Here is a 20430-nt window from a genome sequence, read left to right on the forward strand (position 1 = left end):
GATCTCTTGACCTCGTGATCCACCCGCCTCGGCCTCCCAAAGTGCTGGGATTACAGGCTTGAGCCACCGCGCCCGGCCTGAACATTTAACTTCTTAACATATTATTATTATTTTAGAGTAGGGTCTTGCTTAGTTACCTGGGCAGGAGTGCAGTGGTACAATCACAGCTCAATGCAGCCTCAGACTTCTGGGCTCAAGTAATCCTCTCACCTCAGGCTCCGAGTAGCCAGGACCACAGGCTCAAGCCACCATGCCTGAGCAAGTTTTGTGGTATTTATAGGGACAGAGTCTCAGTATGTTGCCCAGACTGGTCTGGAACTCCTGACTTCAAGCAGTCCTCCCTCAGCCTCCCAATGTGCTGGGATTACAGGTGTAAGCCACTATGTCTAGCCTAATTTTTGATTTATAATTATGAAATGACAATAGATTATTTGCCAAAAGTTTATAAATTAATGAAGACTGGCCTTAGTAATAGATTGATTTTTGTTTGTTTGTTTTTGAGACGGAGTCTCGCTGTGTTGCCAGGCTGGAGTGCAGTGGCACAATCTTGGTTCACTGCAACCTCTGCCTCCCGGGTTCAAGTGATTCTCCTGCCTCAGCCTCCCAAGTAGCTGGGACTATAGGTGCATGCCACCATGCTCAGCTAATTTTTGTATTTTTAGTAGAGACGGGGTTTCACCCTCAATCTCTTGACCTCGTGATCCGCCTGCCTCAGCTTCCCAAAGTGCTGGGATTACAGGCATGAGCCTGTAGGCTGATTTTTAAAGCTCTGAGTAACAGAAGTTGAAGGACAGTATTTTTAGTAGAGATGGGGTTTTGCAGTATTGGCCAGGCTAGTCTTTCCTGACCTCAGGTGATCTGCCTGCCTTAGCCTCCCAAAGTGCTGAGATTACAGGCAAAAGCCACCGTGCCTGACCTTAAGCTTAGAGTCTCCTGGCCTTAAGCTTTCTTAAACTTTTAAGTTTTTATTTAATTTTGAAACCAACAAAAGGATATATTTGGCCAGATGTGGTGGCTGTAATCCCTGAATTTTGGGAGGCCGAGGAGGGCGGATCACGAGGTCAGGAGATCAAGACCATCCTGGCTTACACAGTGAAACCCCATCTCTACTAAAAATACAAAAAAAATTAGCCAGGCGTGGTGGCAGGCACCTGTAGACCCAACTACGTGGGAGGCTGAGGCAGGAGAATTGCTTCAACCTGGGAGGCAGAGATTGCAGTGAGCTGAGATTAACGCCACTGCATTTCAGCCTGACAACAGAGCGAGACTCCATCTGAAAGAAAAAAAGATATATATTTATTGTGTACAACATAATAAATTTGAAATATGTATACATTGTGAAATGGCTAAATTGATCTAATTAGCATATGAATACCTCACATACCTTCTTTTGTGGTGAGAAAAAAAACCTACTCTAGGCAGTTTTCCAGAGTACAATACATTGTTATTAATGATAGCAAGTTGTACAATAGATTTCTTGAACTTATTCCTCCTATAACTTCCTCCAAAGGACACAAAGGAGATTTGGTTTCCTTTGACCAACATTTCCCTAAGCTTTTTACTTTGAAATAATTTCAAAATTAAAAGTTGCAATAATGCAGAGAACTCCCAAATAACCTTAACTCAGACTCATCAGTTCTTAACCCTTGCTATATTTATTTGTTTCATTTTTTTCTGAACCATGTAGAAGTAGGCCTGAAAGAGTTGTTTTGTCTATAATTTCCTACCTATGTTCCATATCTTCCTGTATTTCTTCCTGTTTCTTTTTGGGGTGCAGAATATAGGATGAGACACTTTTTTTTAGTTTTAAAATATCTGATTCTAGATGCTTTTAGTATCTCCAGATACTTGCCTGAGGATATTTACTTCTGTTGTGTTACAGTTTTCTTCTGCTCCTTTGAATTCTGGTCACCTTGGGTTGGGCTCCCAGGACTCCAACTCCCATCTCCTAAATTTATGGAGATGGCCCAGCATCTCCATATGTGCAGGTGGGTGTTTTTCTAGTCTATCTTTACACAGGGGTTTCAGCCCTCTGGGGCTCCGGCTTTAAACAGGGGCCGAGGTTCCAACCATCACCTTCCAGCCACCCAGGCCTCGTTGTCTTTATGGGGGCTATAAACGGGTCCCAGAGCTGCCCTAGCATGAGTTTCCAGGTGTGAAGATCTGACTTTCATTTCTGTCTTCATTTTTAGCTCCTTAGGTGTTCCTTCACTCTCTTGGTGCTTAACTATGAATTTCCCTACTAACATCCTCAGTCCCAGGGTCCACAGCAAGTAAAAGGCAAATGTCAAAACAGCTGTTAGAGCCACACACAAGACCTCCCATGCCCCCATGCTTCCTTCCATTCTACATAAACGTGAGACCTGTGAGTCTCTTAAGAGAGGCATCATTGTGGGACCCTCCAGTAGATCAGAAGAGAAAAACAGTTGTGATTTACCCAGTGTGCTCATGAACAAAGCATAAGCACAGGTTCACATTTACACAAAGCACATTCTTGGCACTGTTTCCTTTCTCTCCCTCCTTCACCTCTCTTCCTTTCCAAGAACATCTTAAGCACCTGTTCCATATCATGTGCTAGAGATAAAAAGGTGCATAAGACAACATCTCTGACAGCAGAGAGTTCTCTGTAGAATGTGGGGTAACGTGGTAGAAAGTAAAATAAAATGTGAGTTGAAATGGTGGGGATATGAATGTTGTGCTATGGGATACAAGAGTAGGAGAGTTCTTTTTTTGGAAGTGGGAGAGGTGTTTTTTCCCCCACTTTAGAGATGGAGAAAAAGAGACCCAAGAAGATTCAGTGTTTTCCCTTAAGTAAGAGTGAATCCATTGTAGAGGGAGACAGGACCCTCCAGGCAAGCCCGTGCTATCCGCTCCCTCTTGTGTGGAACCTTCCACGTGGACCATACTGAGGCTGGCAATTCCCACACTTGGAAGAGGTTCTGCAATAAGAGTTTTAATAATAAAGTAGGGGAGACAGAACCTGAGCAGGGTGAATAGGTACAGCAAATCACAGAATAGATATTAAATGTATCAGTGACCTTAAATTCCCTAAGAAAACAGTAGGACCATGTGCTGTGGCTCATGCTTGTAATCCCTGTTCTTTGGAAGGTCAAGGAAGGTGGATCGCTTGAACCCAGGAGTTCAAGACCAGCCTGGGCAACACGGTGTCACACCATCTTTACAAAAAATAAAAAAATTATCTGGGTGTGGAGGTATGTCCCTGTAGTCCCAGCTACTTGGGAGCTGAAGTCGGAGGATTGCTTGAGCCCAGGAAGTCAAGGTTGCAGTGGCCTGTGATCACTTCATTGCAGCCTCGGTGACAGAGTGTGACACTGTCTCAAAAGAAAAAAAGAAAACAAAGATGGAATGAGACATTAACTAAGGAAGGCTCCTTGAAGGGGGGTAATACTTCAGTTAGACCTGGAGAGAATGAAGAGTAGATTTGAAAAGATTCTTGTAGGTAGAGTCTCAGAATTGAAAATCAGGATTTCAGAGGGTATCACACCCTGAGAGATTAACTACTATAGTGTTATTCAAACTTCCCAGTGAAACTCTTTAAATAGATACTTATCGGTCAGTAGAGAAATTAAAACCACGGATGCTATTGTATCTCCACTAAAATGGCTAGAATATTAAAAAAGGGACAATACCAAGATCTGGTGAAGTTTGAAAGCAACTAAACTCACACATCATCGGGCAGATGTGTAGCTGACTTTGTAAAACGGTTTGGCAGTTTCTTAAAACGTTAAACATAAGCTTACCAAGTGACCCAGCAGTCCCACTCCTGTTTACCCAACATAACTGAAAAGTTAGATTCACAAAACAGCCTGTAGTTGATACACAGTTATAGCAGGTTTGATCATAGTTGCCTGGCCAGGCACGGTGGCTCATGCCTGTAATCCCAGCACTTTGGGAGGCTGAGGCGGGCAGATCAACCTGAGGTTGAGAGTTTGAGACCAGCTTGACCAACATGGAGAAACCCTGTCTCTATTAAAAATACAAAATTAGCCGGGTGTCGTGGCAGGCGCCTGTAATCCCAGCTACTTGGGAGGCTGAGGCAGGAGAATCTCTTGAACCTGGGAAGTAGAGGTTGTGGTGAGCCAAAATTACGCCACTGCCCTCCAGCCTGGGTGACAAGATAGAAACTCCACTTCAAAAAAATAAAAGAGACCAAATAATCATAGTTGCCCATACTGAAAATGTCCTAATACCCTTCTATGGGTGAATGGATAAACAACTGGTTCCATCCACACAATGGAATGCTACTCGGAGTAAAAAAGCACTCTACACAGGCAATATGGATGACTCCAATACATCACGTTCAGTTAAAGAAGCCACATGCAAACAAGCTGCACACTGTAATTCTGGAAATGATGAGGCAATGGAAGAAAACAAACCAGTGGTTTCCACGGACTGGGGTTGAGGAGGGGCTGACCACAAGAGTGCACAAAGGAATTCTGGTGGTGATGAAGAAGTCGAATATCTGGAATGTGGTGGTGGCACAAGTGTATGTTTTTGTCAAAGCCCACAGAACTATACACTAAAAAGAGTAAATTTTATTGTTTATAAATTATGCTTCAACAAACCTGCCTTTTAACAAATTTTATCAGTAATTATAGTTTTCAAAAGTGGAGATACTTGGCAGACAGCTACTTTATTGATCTCTAAGGTCCCTCTCTCTGCCAAACTGCAGAGCTCCTTAGGACCAAAAACAAACCAACTTTCATTTTACAAATGCAAAAACTGGGACTCCAAGCAAGGAAGAAACATCTACCTGCAGTTCCTCTGGGGGTTAGTGGGAGAGACGGTGGAGAGAATAAGGCTGAGTCCCCACAACAGGCCCAAGTTCTCTATACCACACCTGAAGGCAGGTGTATGGGACTGAAAGTGGATGTTCTCAGCCACAAGCCTGGGCCTGGATAGGAAACAAGGGTGAGTCTGGAAGGATGTCAGGTAGGGTAGACCCAGAGCACAAGCAAGGCTCACTTCTCACGCCCTCCATCCATTCGTGATGAGTATCCAGATACGAAACCCCACAGTTCAACTCCTGAGCATGGCAGTAACCTTTACACAGTCTGATTTCCCAGAGTGAACTCTCTTGTGTTTATTTCCAGATTTAATGACTTTAATAGTCATCTGAACTATTTATGTTACTCTGCCAGTAATATTTAGACCTTATTTATCTTTCATTATGCCATCCTATCTAATGTAAAATGAACAGTTGCTAAACTGTCTTCTGCATTTGCTGAATAAGGCTGGAACAGTTGCTGAATAAGGCTGGAACTTCGACTGAAGGCCTTCCCACAGTGACTGCATTCATGGGGCTTCTCTCCAGTGTGAATTCTCTGATGCTTAGTTAACTGGGGGCTCTGGCTAAAGGCCCTTCCACATTAAAATTAAAAATGTCTTTCTTGGAAAATCTTTTTGATATGAATAAAGTATCTTTTAGATCCGTCATTTAAAGTAGGTTTCTCTCCAACATGAGTCTGCTGATGTGGTGTGAGTTGTGAGCTCTGGCTGAAGGCTTTCCCACACATACTGCCATGACATGGTTTCCCACCAGTGTGAGTTGCCTGATGTTGAATATGGGTTGAATTCCCATTGAAGGCTTTTCTACATTCTTGACATTTATAGGGCTTTTCCCCAGTATGCATTTTCTGATCTTCAGTGGGTTGTGAGGGGGGACTGAAAGCTTTTCCACATTCATTATATCCAAAGGATTTCTCACCAGTGTGAATTGTCCAGCGTAGAATGAGATTTGCACCATGATTAAAGGCTCTGCTCTGTTTCTCTCCAGCGGGAATCTGTCCATCTGGTGTGAGGCTGGAACCGTGAACAAAGGCTGGACCACGTTTTCTGCACTTGCGAGTCTCTCCACTGTGAATTTTCTGATGCTGAGTGAGGGTTGACCTCCGGCTGAAGGCCTTCCCACAGGCACCACATTCATAGGGTTTCTCTCCAGTGTGAACTCGCTGGTGTAGGGTGAGTTGGGAGCTTTGGCTGAAAGCTTTCCCACATTCAATGCATTGGTAGGGCTTCTCCCCAGTGTGAACTCTTCGATGCTGAACAAGAGTGGAACTCCGACTAAAGGCTTTGCCGCACTCATTACAAACATAGGGTTTTTCTCCTGTGTGAATCCTTACATGTTCAGTAAGATGAGAGTTAAAACCAAAGGCTCTACCACATTCATTACATACATAGGGTTTCTCTCCAGTATGAACTCTATGATGGAGAAAAAGGCTTGAGCTTTGACTGAAGGCCTTCCCACACTGATTGCATTTATGGGGCTTCTCTCCAGTGTGGATTCTCTCATGCTGAATAAGGCTGGAACTTCGACTGAAGGCCTTCCCACAGTGACTGCATTCATGGGGCTTCTCTCCAGTGTGAATTCTCTGATGCTGAGTTAACTGGGGGCTCTGGCTAAAGGCCCTTCCACATTCATTACATTTGTAGGGTTTCTCTCCTGTGTGAATTATCCGATGTTGAATAAGAGTTGAGCTTCGACTAAAAGCCTTCCCACACTCACCACACCCAAAGGGTTTTTCTCCAGTGTGAATTCTCTGATGAAGACGGAGGTGAGAATTGAGTCCAAAAGTTTTCCCACATTCGTCGCATTTAAATGGTTTATCTCCAGTGTGAATGTGATGGTGCAGAACAAGGTTTGAGCTGTGAGTAAAGGCTCGCCCACATCGGCCACATTCGTATGGCTTCTCCCCAGTGTGACTTCTCTGATGTCTACTTAGGTCTGAATTATATTTGAAGGTTTTGCTGCATATATCACATTTAAAGACCCTCTCTCTTGTTTTATTTCTTTGACGTCTAATAACATTTTGGTTCAGACTCAAGTTTCTATCAAATGCACCACACTCTTGGGTTCTTTCTCCCAAAGATCTTTCCCTGTCCACGATAGCTTCTGTTAAAACTCCCTTGTGAATGCTGGGTATGTTCAAACTCTGCCAGGCAGAATTTCCCAGGTTGTCTTCCAGTTTGTCCCCAGGGCCCCATACTTCCTGATATTCAGCTGCCTGTGCATTATTCCTTAAGAGTCTTCTTGATACAAATTCTGGGGTTTTTACTTCTTCAGAAAATTTTTGGTTTAAAATAGATAGTTCCTTCTTGGTCCCAACCTCAGAATCTGTTAAAGAAAAACACAAAGAGTTACTTGAGAAAACCCTCCATCAGGGATAAAGTACATGACTTGTTAGAAGCTCCTATCAACCATTATGCAGAAGGCAGATGCTCTCATAGCAAAACGTGAAAGGCAGAATTCAAAAGTAAAGATGGCCAATCAACAGAATAAAAATATTCATTTGTTATCAAAGTAGTCAAATCAAAACAAATTATAATTTTTCACCATCAAATTGGCAAATTAATCTATTCAACAAATATTTAGAAGACCAGGTATGTTCTAGGTAAGGAATATACAGGGAGATATAGTTTCTGATCTCATGAAGTTTATGTTCTACTCAGGTAGACAGCAAGTTCGTTCTTAAAAATAATGATAAACAATATGACAGAAACTGTGTGTAAATGTGTTATTGGACCCAACCCAGTCTACGTGGTCAGAAAAAATTCCAGGAGTGAGGTTCAAGCTGAAACCTGACAAAGGAAATAAGTTAGCAGTGGCAGACAGGAAGGCCTGGGCCTGGTTGTGATGCACAAAAATATCAATCAAGTTCCTGATTTAAAGAATCTGGGCCAGACGCGGTGGCTCACATCTGTACTCAGTTGGTGGGTGTTGGGGGGGCAAGGCAGGAGGGCTGCTTGAAGCCAGGAGTTCAAGACCAGCCTGGGCAACATAAGGAGACCCTGTCAATACAAAAAGAAAAAAAATTTTAATTAGCTGGATGTGGCGGTGCATGCCTATGGTCCCAGCTATTCAGAAGACTGAGGGATAAGGATTGCTTGAGCCTAGGAGGTCAAGGCTGTGGTAAGCCATGATGGTGCTACTGCACTCCAGTCTGGGCAACAGAATGATACTCTGTCTCAAAAAAGAAAAAGAACCTCACTGCTGGGTGCACTGGCTCACAACTATAATTCCAGCACTTTGGGAGTCTGAGGCAGGAAGAGTGACTGAGGCCATGAGTTTGAGACCGCAATGAGCTAGAATCACGCCACTGCTCTCCAGCCTGGGTGACAGAGTTAAACTGTCTCAATTTTTTTTTTTTTAATCTCACCATGGCTACAGCTAGAAGTATGAGGGAAGACTGGGGCAAGATGAGGCAGGGTAGACACAGGAGGCACTGCAAAGAGGTTGAGAAGTTTGGGCTTTATGATACAGACTTTAAAAAAATAATGCTGAGCATTGGTAAGAATTAAAGCAACAAGCATGCCATTTATTGTTGGTGGGACTGTATATAAACGACTTTTTTGAGACAGGTTCTTGCTGTGTTGCCCAGGTTGGAGTGCAGTGGTGCAACCACAGTTCACTGCAGCCTTGAACTCCCTGGCTCAAGCAATCTTCCTGCCTTAGCCTCCCAAGTAGCTGGGTCTACAGGTGCAAGCCACTGTGCCTAGCCAAAATGTAACTTTTTTAAAAAGTGGCAGTATTGAACCAAAAAATTGGTATTTCACACACCCTTTGTCCTCCAAACTACTCCCCTAGGATTTATCCTAAGTGGACTGCCATATATACGTGGAAATGACTGACTGCAATGATGCTCACTGCATTTTGTAATTATGGGGAAACAAGGAAGCCCCCCAAATGTCCAAAAACAGGGGGCTTTTTTTTGTTGAGATGGAGTCTTGCTCTGTCGCCCAGGCTGGAATGCAATGGCACAATCTCGGCTCACTGCGACCTCTGCCTCCTGGGTTCAAGTGATTGTCCTCAGTCTCCTGAGTAGCTGGGATTACAGTTGCTCACCACCATGCCAGGCTAATTTTTTGTATTTTTAGTACAGATGGGGTTTCACCATGTTGGTCAGGCTGGTCTCGAACTCCTGACCTTGTGATCCGCCCTCCTTGGCCTCCCAAAGTGATGGGATTACAGGTGTGAGCCACTGTGCCCAGCCTGGGGGGCTGTTTAAACCAATTAAAGACCATTCACATAATGGAATACCATTCTACCATTATTATAATAGAAAGATATAATTAAATAAAAAGCTTGTATTACAAAGTGAAGAATGAAGTTCTAAAATTATATAAACAGCATAAACCAACTTTTATTGAACATATACATGTAAGATAGTTGCTATTTCTTAAGTGTTTAGTATAAGTTGATGAAGCCATCTGCGCTTGCCATTTTCTCTGAGGAAGGGTTTTAAATTATGAGTCAATGTTTTAGCACTTAAAGAATTATGTATTAGCCGGGCGCGGTGGCTCAAGCCTGTAATCCCAGCACTTTGGGAGGCCGAGGCGGGTGGATCACAAGGTCAAGAGATCGAGACCATCCTGGTAACATGGTGAAACCCCGTCTCTACTAAAAATACAAAAAATTAGCTGGGCATGGTGGCGCGTGTCTGTAGTCCCAGCTACTCAGGAGGCTGAGGCAGGAGAATTGCCTGAACCGAGGAGGCGGAGGTTGCGGTGAGCTGAGATTGCGCCATTGCACTCCAGCCTGGGTAACAAGAGCGAAACTCCGTCTCAAAAAAAAATAATAATAATAATAATTAACCTTTTCTTGCTCAGTTTTGATAAATTTATTTTTTTAGGGTATTTATACATTTTATCTCAATGTTCAAAATATTTGGCATAATTGTGCACAAAATATCTTCCCCCCACCATTTTTCTTTATTTATTTATTTTTCTTCTTAGGTCAGCATGTATTTCTTTCTTTTTTTAAAAGACAGGGCTTGCTCTGTTGCCATGGTGGAGTACAGTGGTGTGATCATAGCTCACTGCAGCCTTGAACTCTTGAGATCAAGTGCTCCTCCCACTTCAGGCTCCCAAGTAGCTGGGACTACAGGTGTGCATCATTAGGAATGATGCCCAGATCATTCCTAATTTTTTTTGTAGAGACAGGGTCTCACTATGTTGCCAGGCTTGTCTCCAACTCCTGATCTCAAGCAATCCTCCTGCTTCGGCCTCCAAAATACTGGGATTACAGGTATAGGTCACTGCACCTGGCCCAAAATATGTTTTTATTATAGTCTGAAGTATCTAGGTGGTGGCACCTTTTTCATTTTGGTTATTTGTTCATTCTCTGTTTTATTCTTCATCAGTTACATCCAGAAAACAGAAAGAGATGATACATGTTCCAACAGTGTATGTGAGGTTAATTCATCTTTGATACCAAAATTTGACAACAGTATGAGAAAACAAAATTGGAGGCCAACCTCACCCACAATTATGGATGTGAAATCCCTAAACAAAACATTAAGAAGCCAAATCTGGTAATATATGTAACAAGGATAACACATCATGAACAAGTAGGTTTATTCCAAGAACGCAAAGTTAGGCTGGGTGTGGTGGCTCACACTCGTAATCTCAACACTTTGGGAAGCCGAGATGGGCAGATCGCTTGAGGCCAGAAGCTCAAGACCAGCCTGGCCAACATGGCAAAGCTCCATCTCTACTTAAAAAAAAAGAAAAAAAAATTAGCCAGGTGTGGTGGCATGCTCCTGTAATCCCAGCTACTCAGAGGCTGAGGCAGGAAAATCACCTGAACTGGGAGGTGGAGGTTGCAGTGAGCCAAGATTGGGTGATTGCACTCCACCCTGGGTGACACAGTGAGACTGTGTCTCAATAATAATAAAGACTATTAAAAAACTTAGCCAGGCACGGTGGTCCACACCTGCCCACCTACTCAGGAGGTTGAGGTGGGAGGATTACTTGAGCCCCAGAGTTTGACATTACAGTGAGCTATGATTGTGCCACTGCACTCTAGTATGGGCAATAGAGTGAGACCCTGCCTCTGAAAAAAGTTTTTTTTTTTTTAGTGAAAGAGCCCAAACATAAAAGAGTATATGCTGTAAAGTTCTATTTATAAAAAGTTCAAAACTCAGTGACTATCCCTGTGGCAGTAGTGCCTTGGAGAGACACCACTGGGCTTCTGTAGAGCTGATACTGTTTTGTTTCCTAATCTGTGCTGGCCACATGGCTGGGTCTGATTTGTGAACATTCAGTAAGCAATACAATCTGTGTACACAGTCCCTAACAAGAGAGGCAGCCTGTCTTTTGAAGCTTTGAAGATAGGCACTGCCTGCTCCTCTCTAGCTATGGAAGTCCTAGATGGCATCTTCTTGCAATAGAAGACTGATTGTCTACACTGAAAATCTATTGCTAGTGTAGCCACCTTCATCAATCACCGTAGCTAGGTCTTCTGGACAACTTGCTGCAGCTTCTCCATCAGCAGTTGCTGCCTCACCTTGTACTTTTGTTATAGAGACGGTTTCTTTCGTTAACCCTCATGAATCAACCTCTGCTAGCTTCAAGGTTTTCTTCTGCAGCTTCCTTTTCCCCTCAGCTTTCACAGAATTGAAGAGAGTTAGGGCCTTGTTCTAGAGGTGAAGCTTTGGCTTAAAGGAATGTGTCTGGTTTTATCTTCTAGCCAGACAGTTTGAGGGGGACTGAAACTGCCTCCACACCAGCAATAAAGCTGCTGTACTTTCTTGTCATTCATGAGTTCACCAGAATAGCACTTCAAATTTCCTTCAAGGACTTTTCTTTTTTCTGAGATGATGTCTTACTCTGTTGCCCAGGCTGGGGTGCAGTGCCACGATCTCGGCTCACTGCAACCTCCACCTCCCGGGTTCAAGCAATTCTCCTGCCTCGGCCTCCCAAGTAACTGAGACTACGGGTGCGTGCCATCATGCCTGGCTGATTTTTTGTATTTTTAGTAGAGATGGGGTTTCACCATATTAGCCAGGATGGTCTCGATCTCCTAACCTCATGATCTGCCTGCCATGACCTCCCAAAGTGCTGGGATTACAGGTGTGAGCCACTGCGCCCAGCCTAAGAACTTTTCTTTTTATTGTTAGTATCTTCTTGAGACAGGGTCTCACTCTGTCGCCCAGGCTGGAGTGCAGTGGTGTGATCATAGCTCATTGCAGCCTCCAAACTTGTGAGGTCAAAGTGATTCTCCTGTCTCAGCCTTATGAGCAGCTGAGACTACAGGCATGAGCCACCACACCAGGAGATCTTTTGCTTTGCACTCACAACTTAGCTAACAGATGCAAGAGGCCTGGCTTTTGGCCTATCTCAGCTTTCATTCTGCCTTCCCACTAAGCTTGATAATTTCTAGCATTTGCAATAAAGCAAGAGATGTGTGACTCTTCATTTGAACACTCACAGGTCATTGCAGGGTTATTAATTGGCCTAGTTACAATATTGCTGAGTCTCAGGGAATATGGAGGCCCTTGGAGAGGGGGAGAGGGAGGGAATGGCTGCTCAGTGGGTCAGGACACTCAACATTTGATTAAGTTCACTATCTCATGCGGGCAGGGTTCACGGTGCCCTTAAACAATTACAATAGCAACATTAAAGATCACTGATCAAAAAAAATAAAAAAAATAAAAAAAAAAAAAGATCACTGATCATTGTAACAGATATAATAAAAAGGTTTGAAATACTGCAAGAATCACTAAAATGTGACACAGACAGAAGTGAGCACATGCTATTGAAAATGGCACTGACAGACTCGCTCAACACAAGGTTCACAAACCGTCAATTTGTAAAAAATGTTGGCTGGTTGCAGTGGCTCACACCTGTAATCCCAGCACTTTGGGAGGCGGAGGTGGGCAGATCACCTGAGATCAGAAGTTTGAGACCAGCCTGACCAACATGGTGAAACACTGTCTCTACTAAAAATACAAAATTAGCCGGGCATGGTGGTGCACGCCTATAATCTCAGCTACTTGGGAGGCCGAGGCAGGAGAATTGCTTGAACCTGGGAGGCAGAGGTTCCACTGAGCTGTTATCATGCCATTACACTCCAGCCTGGGGGACAAGAGTGAAACTCCATCTTAAAAAAAAAAATGCAGTATCTGCAAAGTACAACAAAGTGAAGTGCAATAAAATGAAGTGTGCCTGACCTATATTCAAATTTAAAAATTAAAAATAAGAGTTTACTCCTAAAGCTCCTTGTTATAAAAGTTAAAAAAAAATTGGGGAAAAAATTTATTTACTATTGTTTTAACCATACATAGTGCCCTTTTAGCAAGCATTTAAGATTCCTCTTAAATGCCAGGCTCCTCCCTGATGCCTCATATCAACGCAACTGCACGCTTAAAAACAGATCTTTTAGGCTGGGCGTGGTGGCTCGTGCCCGTAACCCTAGCACTTTGGGAGGCTGAATTGGGAGGAGAGCTTAAGCCCAGGAGGTGGAGGCTGCAGTGAGCTGAGATTTCACCTCTGCACTCCAGCCTGGGCAACAGAGTAAGACCCTGTCTCTGAAACCAAAACCAAAACACATCTCTCATCATGCTATCAACATGTTACATGTGTTCTTTGTGACTACTCGGATTAAAATGTCCAATTGTAACAGTTTCTCAACATTGCAGGCAGCAGTGTTCCCAGGGGGGGTGCCCTCACCCACCAACTCGAAGCCGCTCACTCACTGTGCAGCTGTATGGCAGGCCCAGCGGTGCCTCTTCCTTCGTACATCGGCTGAAAAGTGCCAAAACAGAACTCAGAAAACAACTAAGTAGAGATGCCATGTTTTATCCACCTGGCCTAAATGACCCTCCAGACGCTGAGCCCAGAGCACCAATCCCTGGACTGGGAGAGCAGCACAAGTGGGCTCTGCTGCCACCCAGAGGCCTCCCGTGGTAACACAGCCACGGAGAGCACAGCACGTGATGCTGTGACGAGGCATCGCAGGCATCGGGGGTCCCTGACAAGAGACCCCCAACAAACACGACTGCAACTCAGCCTGGGCACAAAGTCCACATGGAGGCACTGCCAGGATCGCCTGCAGGGCCAGGTCAGACACTGTGGTAGGGAGGGCGGGAATGGAACCTCTGGCTCCCGGGGGCCCCATCTCTAACCTCCTGGGCACCCCCGACACACACTCGGAACTTTTAAGCATGGCCCCTGTGCTCACCACTGCCCTTCAAAGGCGAATCAGTAGAAACAGAATCACCTTTTCCATTCGGCTGACAAGACCTTCCAGCCAGTGACTGTGGTGGAAACGCCCCCATCAGAGGAGACAGCAGTGCCTCGGGCAGCCACAGGGGATTAAGCCTGAGGACAGGCTCTCCGCCACCTGCCCCAAACGACCTAAATGCTTCAAGATGACGGCTCCTCCGGAGCTCCGGGGAAGCCCCACGACGTTAGTGGTTCACTACACTGACATCATCCGTGGGATATGTGGGCCACAGAGCTAAGGCCACCTTGCTTCCTGGTCTAAGTGTGGCACTAATCACACACAGAAGCCTCGTTCCCCTGCGAGTTTAGACTATTCCAATCAACACTTTAGTCAAAATTACCACAAATAGCTGCTATCAGAAGCACAGTTTCACGAAACTACACAGTTCTTCGTCTTCCTCCAGCTACAAAAACCTGTGTTCCCTTAATGGTGTCCTGCGTACCAATGAAATGTTCAGGGCAACAGTAACATTCCGTATCTTGATAAAGGTTTGGTTTACACAAGTGTGTCTATCTCTTAAAGCTGAGCAAACTCACACTGAAGATTTGTGCATTCTATTTATGTAATTTTCACCTCGAAAGAAAAAATTATAAACAAACACTGATCTCCAATTAGTGACACATATGTGTTTAAAGGAAGTGTCCTGTTAGTGCTGCTACATGGTTAGTTTATATTTATTCATTTATTTATTTAGAGACAGAGTCTCACTCTGTCACCTAGGCTGGAGTGCAGTGGCTCAATTTCTGCTTACCACAACCTCTGCCTCCCAGGCTCAAGCTATTCTCCCGCCTCAGCCTCCTGAGTAGCCAGGATTACAGGTGTTAGTCATCACGCCCTGCTAGTGTGTGTGTGTGTGTGTATTTTTTTAAGACGGAGTCTCACTCTGTTGCACTCCCAGGCTGGAGTGCAGTGGCGCCGTCTCAGCTCACTGCAACCACCGCCTCCCAGTTTCAAGTGATTCTCCTGCCTCAATCTCCCAAGTAGCTGGCACTACAGGTGTATGCCACTACAGCCAGCTAATTTTTGTATTTTTAGTAGAGAAGAGGTTTTGCCATGTTGGCCAGCCTGGTCTCAAACTCCTGATCTCATGACCTGCCCACTTCAGCCTCCCAAAATGCTGGGATTACAGGTGTGAGTCACTGTGCCCAGCGATTTTTGTATTTTTAGTAGAGACCGGATTTCACCATGTTGTATTTTTAGTAGAGACAGGATTTCACCATGTTGGCCACACAGGTCTCAAACTTCTGACCTCAGGTGATCCGCCCACCTTGGCTTCCCAAAGTGCTAGAATTACAGACTGAGACACCATGCCTGGCCCAATAATTTTAATAAAGGACGTGTCTTCACAGCTGCAACTGTTTTGTTTTTGTTTTTTCCTGAGTCTTTCTCTGTTGCCCAGGCTGGAGTGCAATGATGCAATCTCAACTCACTGCAACCTTTGCCTCCCAGGTTCAAGTGATTCTCATGCCTCAGTCTCCCGAGTAGCTGGGACTACAGGCATGTGCCACCATGCCCAGCTAATTTTTATATTTTTTAGTAGAGATGGGGTTTTGCCATGTTGGCCAGGCTTGTGTCAAATTCTGGCCTCAAGTGATCCGCCCACCTCAGCTTCCCAAAGTGTTGGGATTACAGGTGTGAGCCACTGTGCCCAGCCCTGCAATTTACTTTAAGAGCAAAAACAAAGTAAGTAGATGATGGGTCTAGTATAGGGATAGTGGGATGGGGAAACATGATAAAATGTTAACACAGAACCTCGGTGGTGGGTGTATTGAGTCTTCACTATAAAGTTCTTCCAAATTTGATGTCTGTCTGGAATCTTCCATAAACGTTGTGGGGACAATGGCTGTACATCAATTCTAGATCATCCAAAATCTATGCATGACTGAGAGGCCATAATAAAAAGACAAATTGGCCAATTACATTAGACTGAGCGTTGGAACCTATCAGCCTTCAAAAGCAAACCACGGCAGGTAACTTAATACTAGCAGTGGTAATAATTTGCTTGCATTTAACAAATTGTTGATAAAGGCTGGGAGCAGTGGCTCATGCCTGTAATCCCAGCACTTTGGGAGGCCAAGGCGGGTGGATTACCTGAAGTCAGGAGTTCAAGAGCAGCCTTGGCCAACATGGTAAAACCCCTTCTCTACTAAAAAATAGAAAAATTAGCCGGGCGTGGTGGCACGTGCCTGTAGTCCCAGCTACTCAAGAGGCAGGCTGAGGCAGGAGAATTGCTTCAACCCAGGAGGTGGGGGTTGTAGTGAGCTGAGTGAGACTGTGCCACTGCACTCCAGCCGGGGCGACAGAGTAAGACTCTGTCTCAAAACAAAACAAACAAAATGAAAAGGTTGATAAAATATTACCTAAGGCCGGGAGTGGTGGCTCACGCCTGTAATCCCAGCACTTTGGGAGGCCAAGGCGGGTGGATCATGAGGTCAGGATATCGAGACCATCCTGGCCCTAGTAGAGATGGAGAAACCCCATCTCTACTAAAATATAAAAATTAGCTGGGCGTGGTGATGCGCGCCTGTAGTCTCAGCTACTCAGGAGGCTGAGACAGGGGAATTGCTTGAATCCAGGAGACGGAGGTTGCAGTGAGCCAAGATAGTGCCACTGCACGCCAGCCTAGCAAAAGAGCAAGATTCCGTCTAAATAAAGTTTTATATATATATATATATAAAACTTAATTCAGGTGTGGTGGCTCATGCCCGTAATCCTAGCACTTTGAGAGGCTGAGGTGGGAGGATCGCTTGAGGCCAAGAGTTTGAGACGTGCGTGCACAAGACGTTGAGACCCCACCTCTCAAAAACCACAGTGCAGCGAGCTCGTTTCCGCGCTGCCTCCGCAGGTGCTTTGCTTTTCGACATGATCTCTGGCTGCCATAAGGCCTCTGAAGCAGCCTTACCTGAGTTCCCAACCCCTCCCTCTTAGTCCTTGCAGGTCAGAGGCCACCGCTCCAAGCCTACCCGCACCCAGCTGCTTGATTGTACGCGAACCTGGACGGAATGCAGAGCAAGAGCCCTCCTTGTGTGTGTTTGCTTCAAACCCTGCAATCCCTCTTCTCCCAGTCTGGGCTTCCACCCACACCCTGGACCCCAAGAAAGGCAGATACCCCAGATGCTCGCCGTCCATCCTCTTCTCATGCGGACCTCCTTGTGGCCTTCAAGCATGCCGTGTACCCCTAAGACCTATGAGTAAGATCTTTATTTTCCATCTTGTGCCTAATCACTGAAGAGGTTTTCTCCATAAGATAAAGAAAAGGAAAAAAGAAAAAACCCTGGAACAGCTAACACAGTTGCTGGGACGGAACATACCCATGCTTAGCATGAGATGCCTTTCAGCTGCGCCTGCCTGACTAAAATCACTGCCAGTGGGGCCAACTGCGTCTGGGAAGGCAGAGCTGCTGCTAGGGTCTATCCAGCAGCTGGTAAAGTTTTAGGCTGGACGCGCCAGATGCCTAAACTGTGCACCTTAAGTGGCTGCTGGGCAGGTAAGGGTGGCTCTGTGTCTCTGAAATCCTGACCGAGGAGACGCCCACTCAGACCAAGGTTCCGTGGTTGGGGACCTTCCCATGCCACACCTGCCTGGTGGTTTCCTTTATCCCAGTGCTGTGAAGAAAGCTCATGGCTATAGGGAAACCTCCTGCGGCGTTCACAGGTGTCCAGGTCTACCGCAGACCCCAGACAGTGGGCAATCCCCGCAGAGGCTGGCCATGACCCCTTGCAAATGTCCATGCTTTGTCCCAGTGGCTGTCAGCCCTGTCCCCCAACTCCAGGGGGTGTCATGGGTCTAATCTCTGGCGGGAAGTGACTACAACTGGTGGGCAAAAGCAAATGCCTGACCACCTAGTCCCTGCCCCACCAGGTGCCAGGGGCCTCCGCCCAGCTCTCAGAGTACAAGGCTCACAGCAGCGGCATCGACTCTACTTGGTGCTGCTGCCACCAGCATGCCGAGCTCTGGCCCTGTGGCCCCGGGGCCTGGGGGTCAACCCTGACACCAGAAAATGATGGCACTGATGGGTGCTGACCCTGGTCTCTCAGAGGCCACTGGGACACCCTGGAGAGGGAAGTGCTGCCTGTGAGGTGGGGACACACAGAGGTCACCCTCAGATTCTTCTGGTAATAATCCAAAAGGTCAAAACTGCAGGGGACAGTGGAATTAGAACTGGAGACCAATGCCAGGCGCAGTGGCTTACACCAGTAATCCCAGCACTTTGGGAGGCCGAGGCAGGCGGATCACGAGGTCAAGAGATCGAAAACATCCTGGCCAACATGGTGAAACCCCGTCTCTACTAAAAATACAAAAATTAGCCAGGCATGGTGGCACGTGACTGTAGTCCCAGCTACTTGGGGGGCTGAGGTAGGAAAATCGCTTGAACCTGGGAGGTGGAGGTGGCTATGAGCCAACATGGTGCCACTGCACTCCAGCCTGGTGACAGAGCAAGACTCCATCTCAACGAAAAAAAAAAAAAAGAACTGGAGACCAAATTCCTGTATGGTAGGAATTCAAATTTTTCTTAAGAGATTTTGCAGGCTGGGCATGGTGGCTCACACCTGTAATTCTAGCACTGGGAGGCTGAGGTGGGCGGATCACGAGGTCATGAGATCCAGACCATCCAGGCCAACATGGTAAAACCCCGTCTCTACTAAAAATACAAAAATCAGCTTGCATGCCTGTAATCCCAGCTACTGGGAAGGCTAAAGCAGGAGAATCGCTTGAACCACGCAGGCAGAGGTTGCAGTGAGCTGAGATCACGCCACTGCACTCCAGCCTATTGATAGAGCAAGACTCCGTCTCGGAAAAAAAAGAAAAAAAAAAGAGAGAGACTTTTGCACTGGCCAGGCACAGTAATCCCAGCATTTAGGATGGGCCATCTGAGGTCAGGAGTTCAAGACCTCTTGACCAGTCTGGCCAACATGATAAAACCCCATCTCCACTGAAAATACAAAAATTAGCAGGCCAATAGTGGTGCATGCCTGTAATCCCAGCTACTTTACTTGGGAGGCTGAGGTAGGAGAATCACTTGAGCCTGGAAGCAAAGGTTGAGGTGAGCCAAGATCACACCACTGCACTCCAGCCTGAGCGGGAGAGTGAGACCCTGTCTCAAAAAAAAAAAAAAAAAAAAAGAAAGAAAGGAAGGCCAAGCATGGTGGCTCACGCCTGTAATCCTAGCACTTTGGGAGGCTGAGGCGGGCAGATCATCTGAGTTCAGGAGTTCAAGACCAGCCTGGCAAACATGGTGAAACCCCATCTCTATAAAAGTACAAAAATTACCCAGGTATGATGGCAGGTACCTGTAATCCCAACTGCTCCGGAGGCTAAGGAGGGCTGAACCCGGGAGGCAGAGGTTGCGGTGAGCTGAGATCGCACTATTGCACTCCAGTCTGGATGACAGAGTGAAATTCCATCTCAAAAAAAAAAAAAAAAAAGATGCCAGGCGCAGTGGCTCACCTCTGTAATCCCAGCACTTTGGGAGGCAGAGGCAGGCAGATCACGACCATCCTGGCCAACATGGTGAAACCCCATCTCTACTAAAAGTACAAAGATTAGCTGGGTGTGGTGGCGAGTGCCTGTAATCCCAGCTACTTGGGAGACTGAGGCAGGAAAATCACTTGAACCAAGGAGTCGGAGATTGCAGTGAGCTGAGATCGCACTACTGCACTTCAGTCTGGTGACAGAGTGAGACTTCATCTCAAAAAAAAAGGAGATTTTGCATTGCTGGAGTGAAAAGGGGGCTGACCAGCTACTCAGGGCATTTAGTATCAGGCCAGAGATAACGCTCATGCCCACAGAAATGTGCACTATATTCCTCCAGGACACTGGCCCAGATCCCCCACAAATGTCCCTAAATGTGGCCAATCCCATGCCCACAAGTCAGAAAAACATCTGTGAGGTCATGGAAACCTCACTGGGTGGGGAGGACCAGTGCAACAGGAGGCTCCCTGCCATGGATGCTCAAGTCGTGGCTGGGACTCACCACCCACCACAGTGACAATAGCCAGCGTTCACCGTGGCTCCTGGAGATCACACTCACCCCCTGCTCACCATGCAGGGCCCTGGAGACCACACTAACCCCTGCTCACCATGGAGGGCCCTGGAGACCACACCCACCCCCTCCTGGAGACCACACTCACCCCCTGCTCACCATGGAGGGCCCTGGAGACCACACTCACCCCTGCTCGCCATGGAGGGCCCTGGAGACCACGCTCACCCCCTGCTCACCATGCAGGGCCCTGGAGACCACACTCACCCCCTGCTCACCACGGAGGGCCCTGGAGACCACACTCACCCCTGCTCGCCACGGAGGGCCCTGGAGACCACACTCAACCCTGCTCACCATGGAGGGCCCTGGAGACCACACTCACCCCCTGCTCACCATGCAGGGCCCTGGAGACCACACTCACCCC

General features: G+C 46.3%; 1 protein-coding gene across 3 annotated transcripts in view; it reads right to left on the reverse strand.

Annotated features, from left to right (window-relative positions):
- Positions 1-4536: 4536 nt before the first annotated feature.
- The window catches only part of ZNF251 (zinc finger protein 251), a 36157-nt gene continuing 20263 nt past the window's right edge, over positions 4537-20430 (reverse strand). For 2 of the 3 annotated variants that reach the window (XM_017511720.2, XM_017511721.2), the window contains exon 4: positions 4537-7135. In XM_017511720.2, the coding sequence (XP_017367209.1) occupies positions 5397-7135 (1739 nt within the window). In that variant the 3' untranslated portion in view covers positions 4537-5396. Of the gene's footprint in view, positions 7136-13496; positions 13558-20430 lie in introns of those variants that run through there. The other variant, XM_017511722.2, reaches the window with a different exon arrangement.

The sequence above is a fragment of the Cebus imitator genome, unplaced genomic scaffold, assembly GCF_001604975.1.
Source record: "Cebus imitator isolate Cc_AM_T3 unplaced genomic scaffold, Cebus_imitator-1.0 Scaffold449, whole genome shotgun sequence".
Taxonomy (NCBI): domain Eukaryota; kingdom Metazoa; phylum Chordata; class Mammalia; order Primates; family Cebidae; genus Cebus; species Cebus imitator.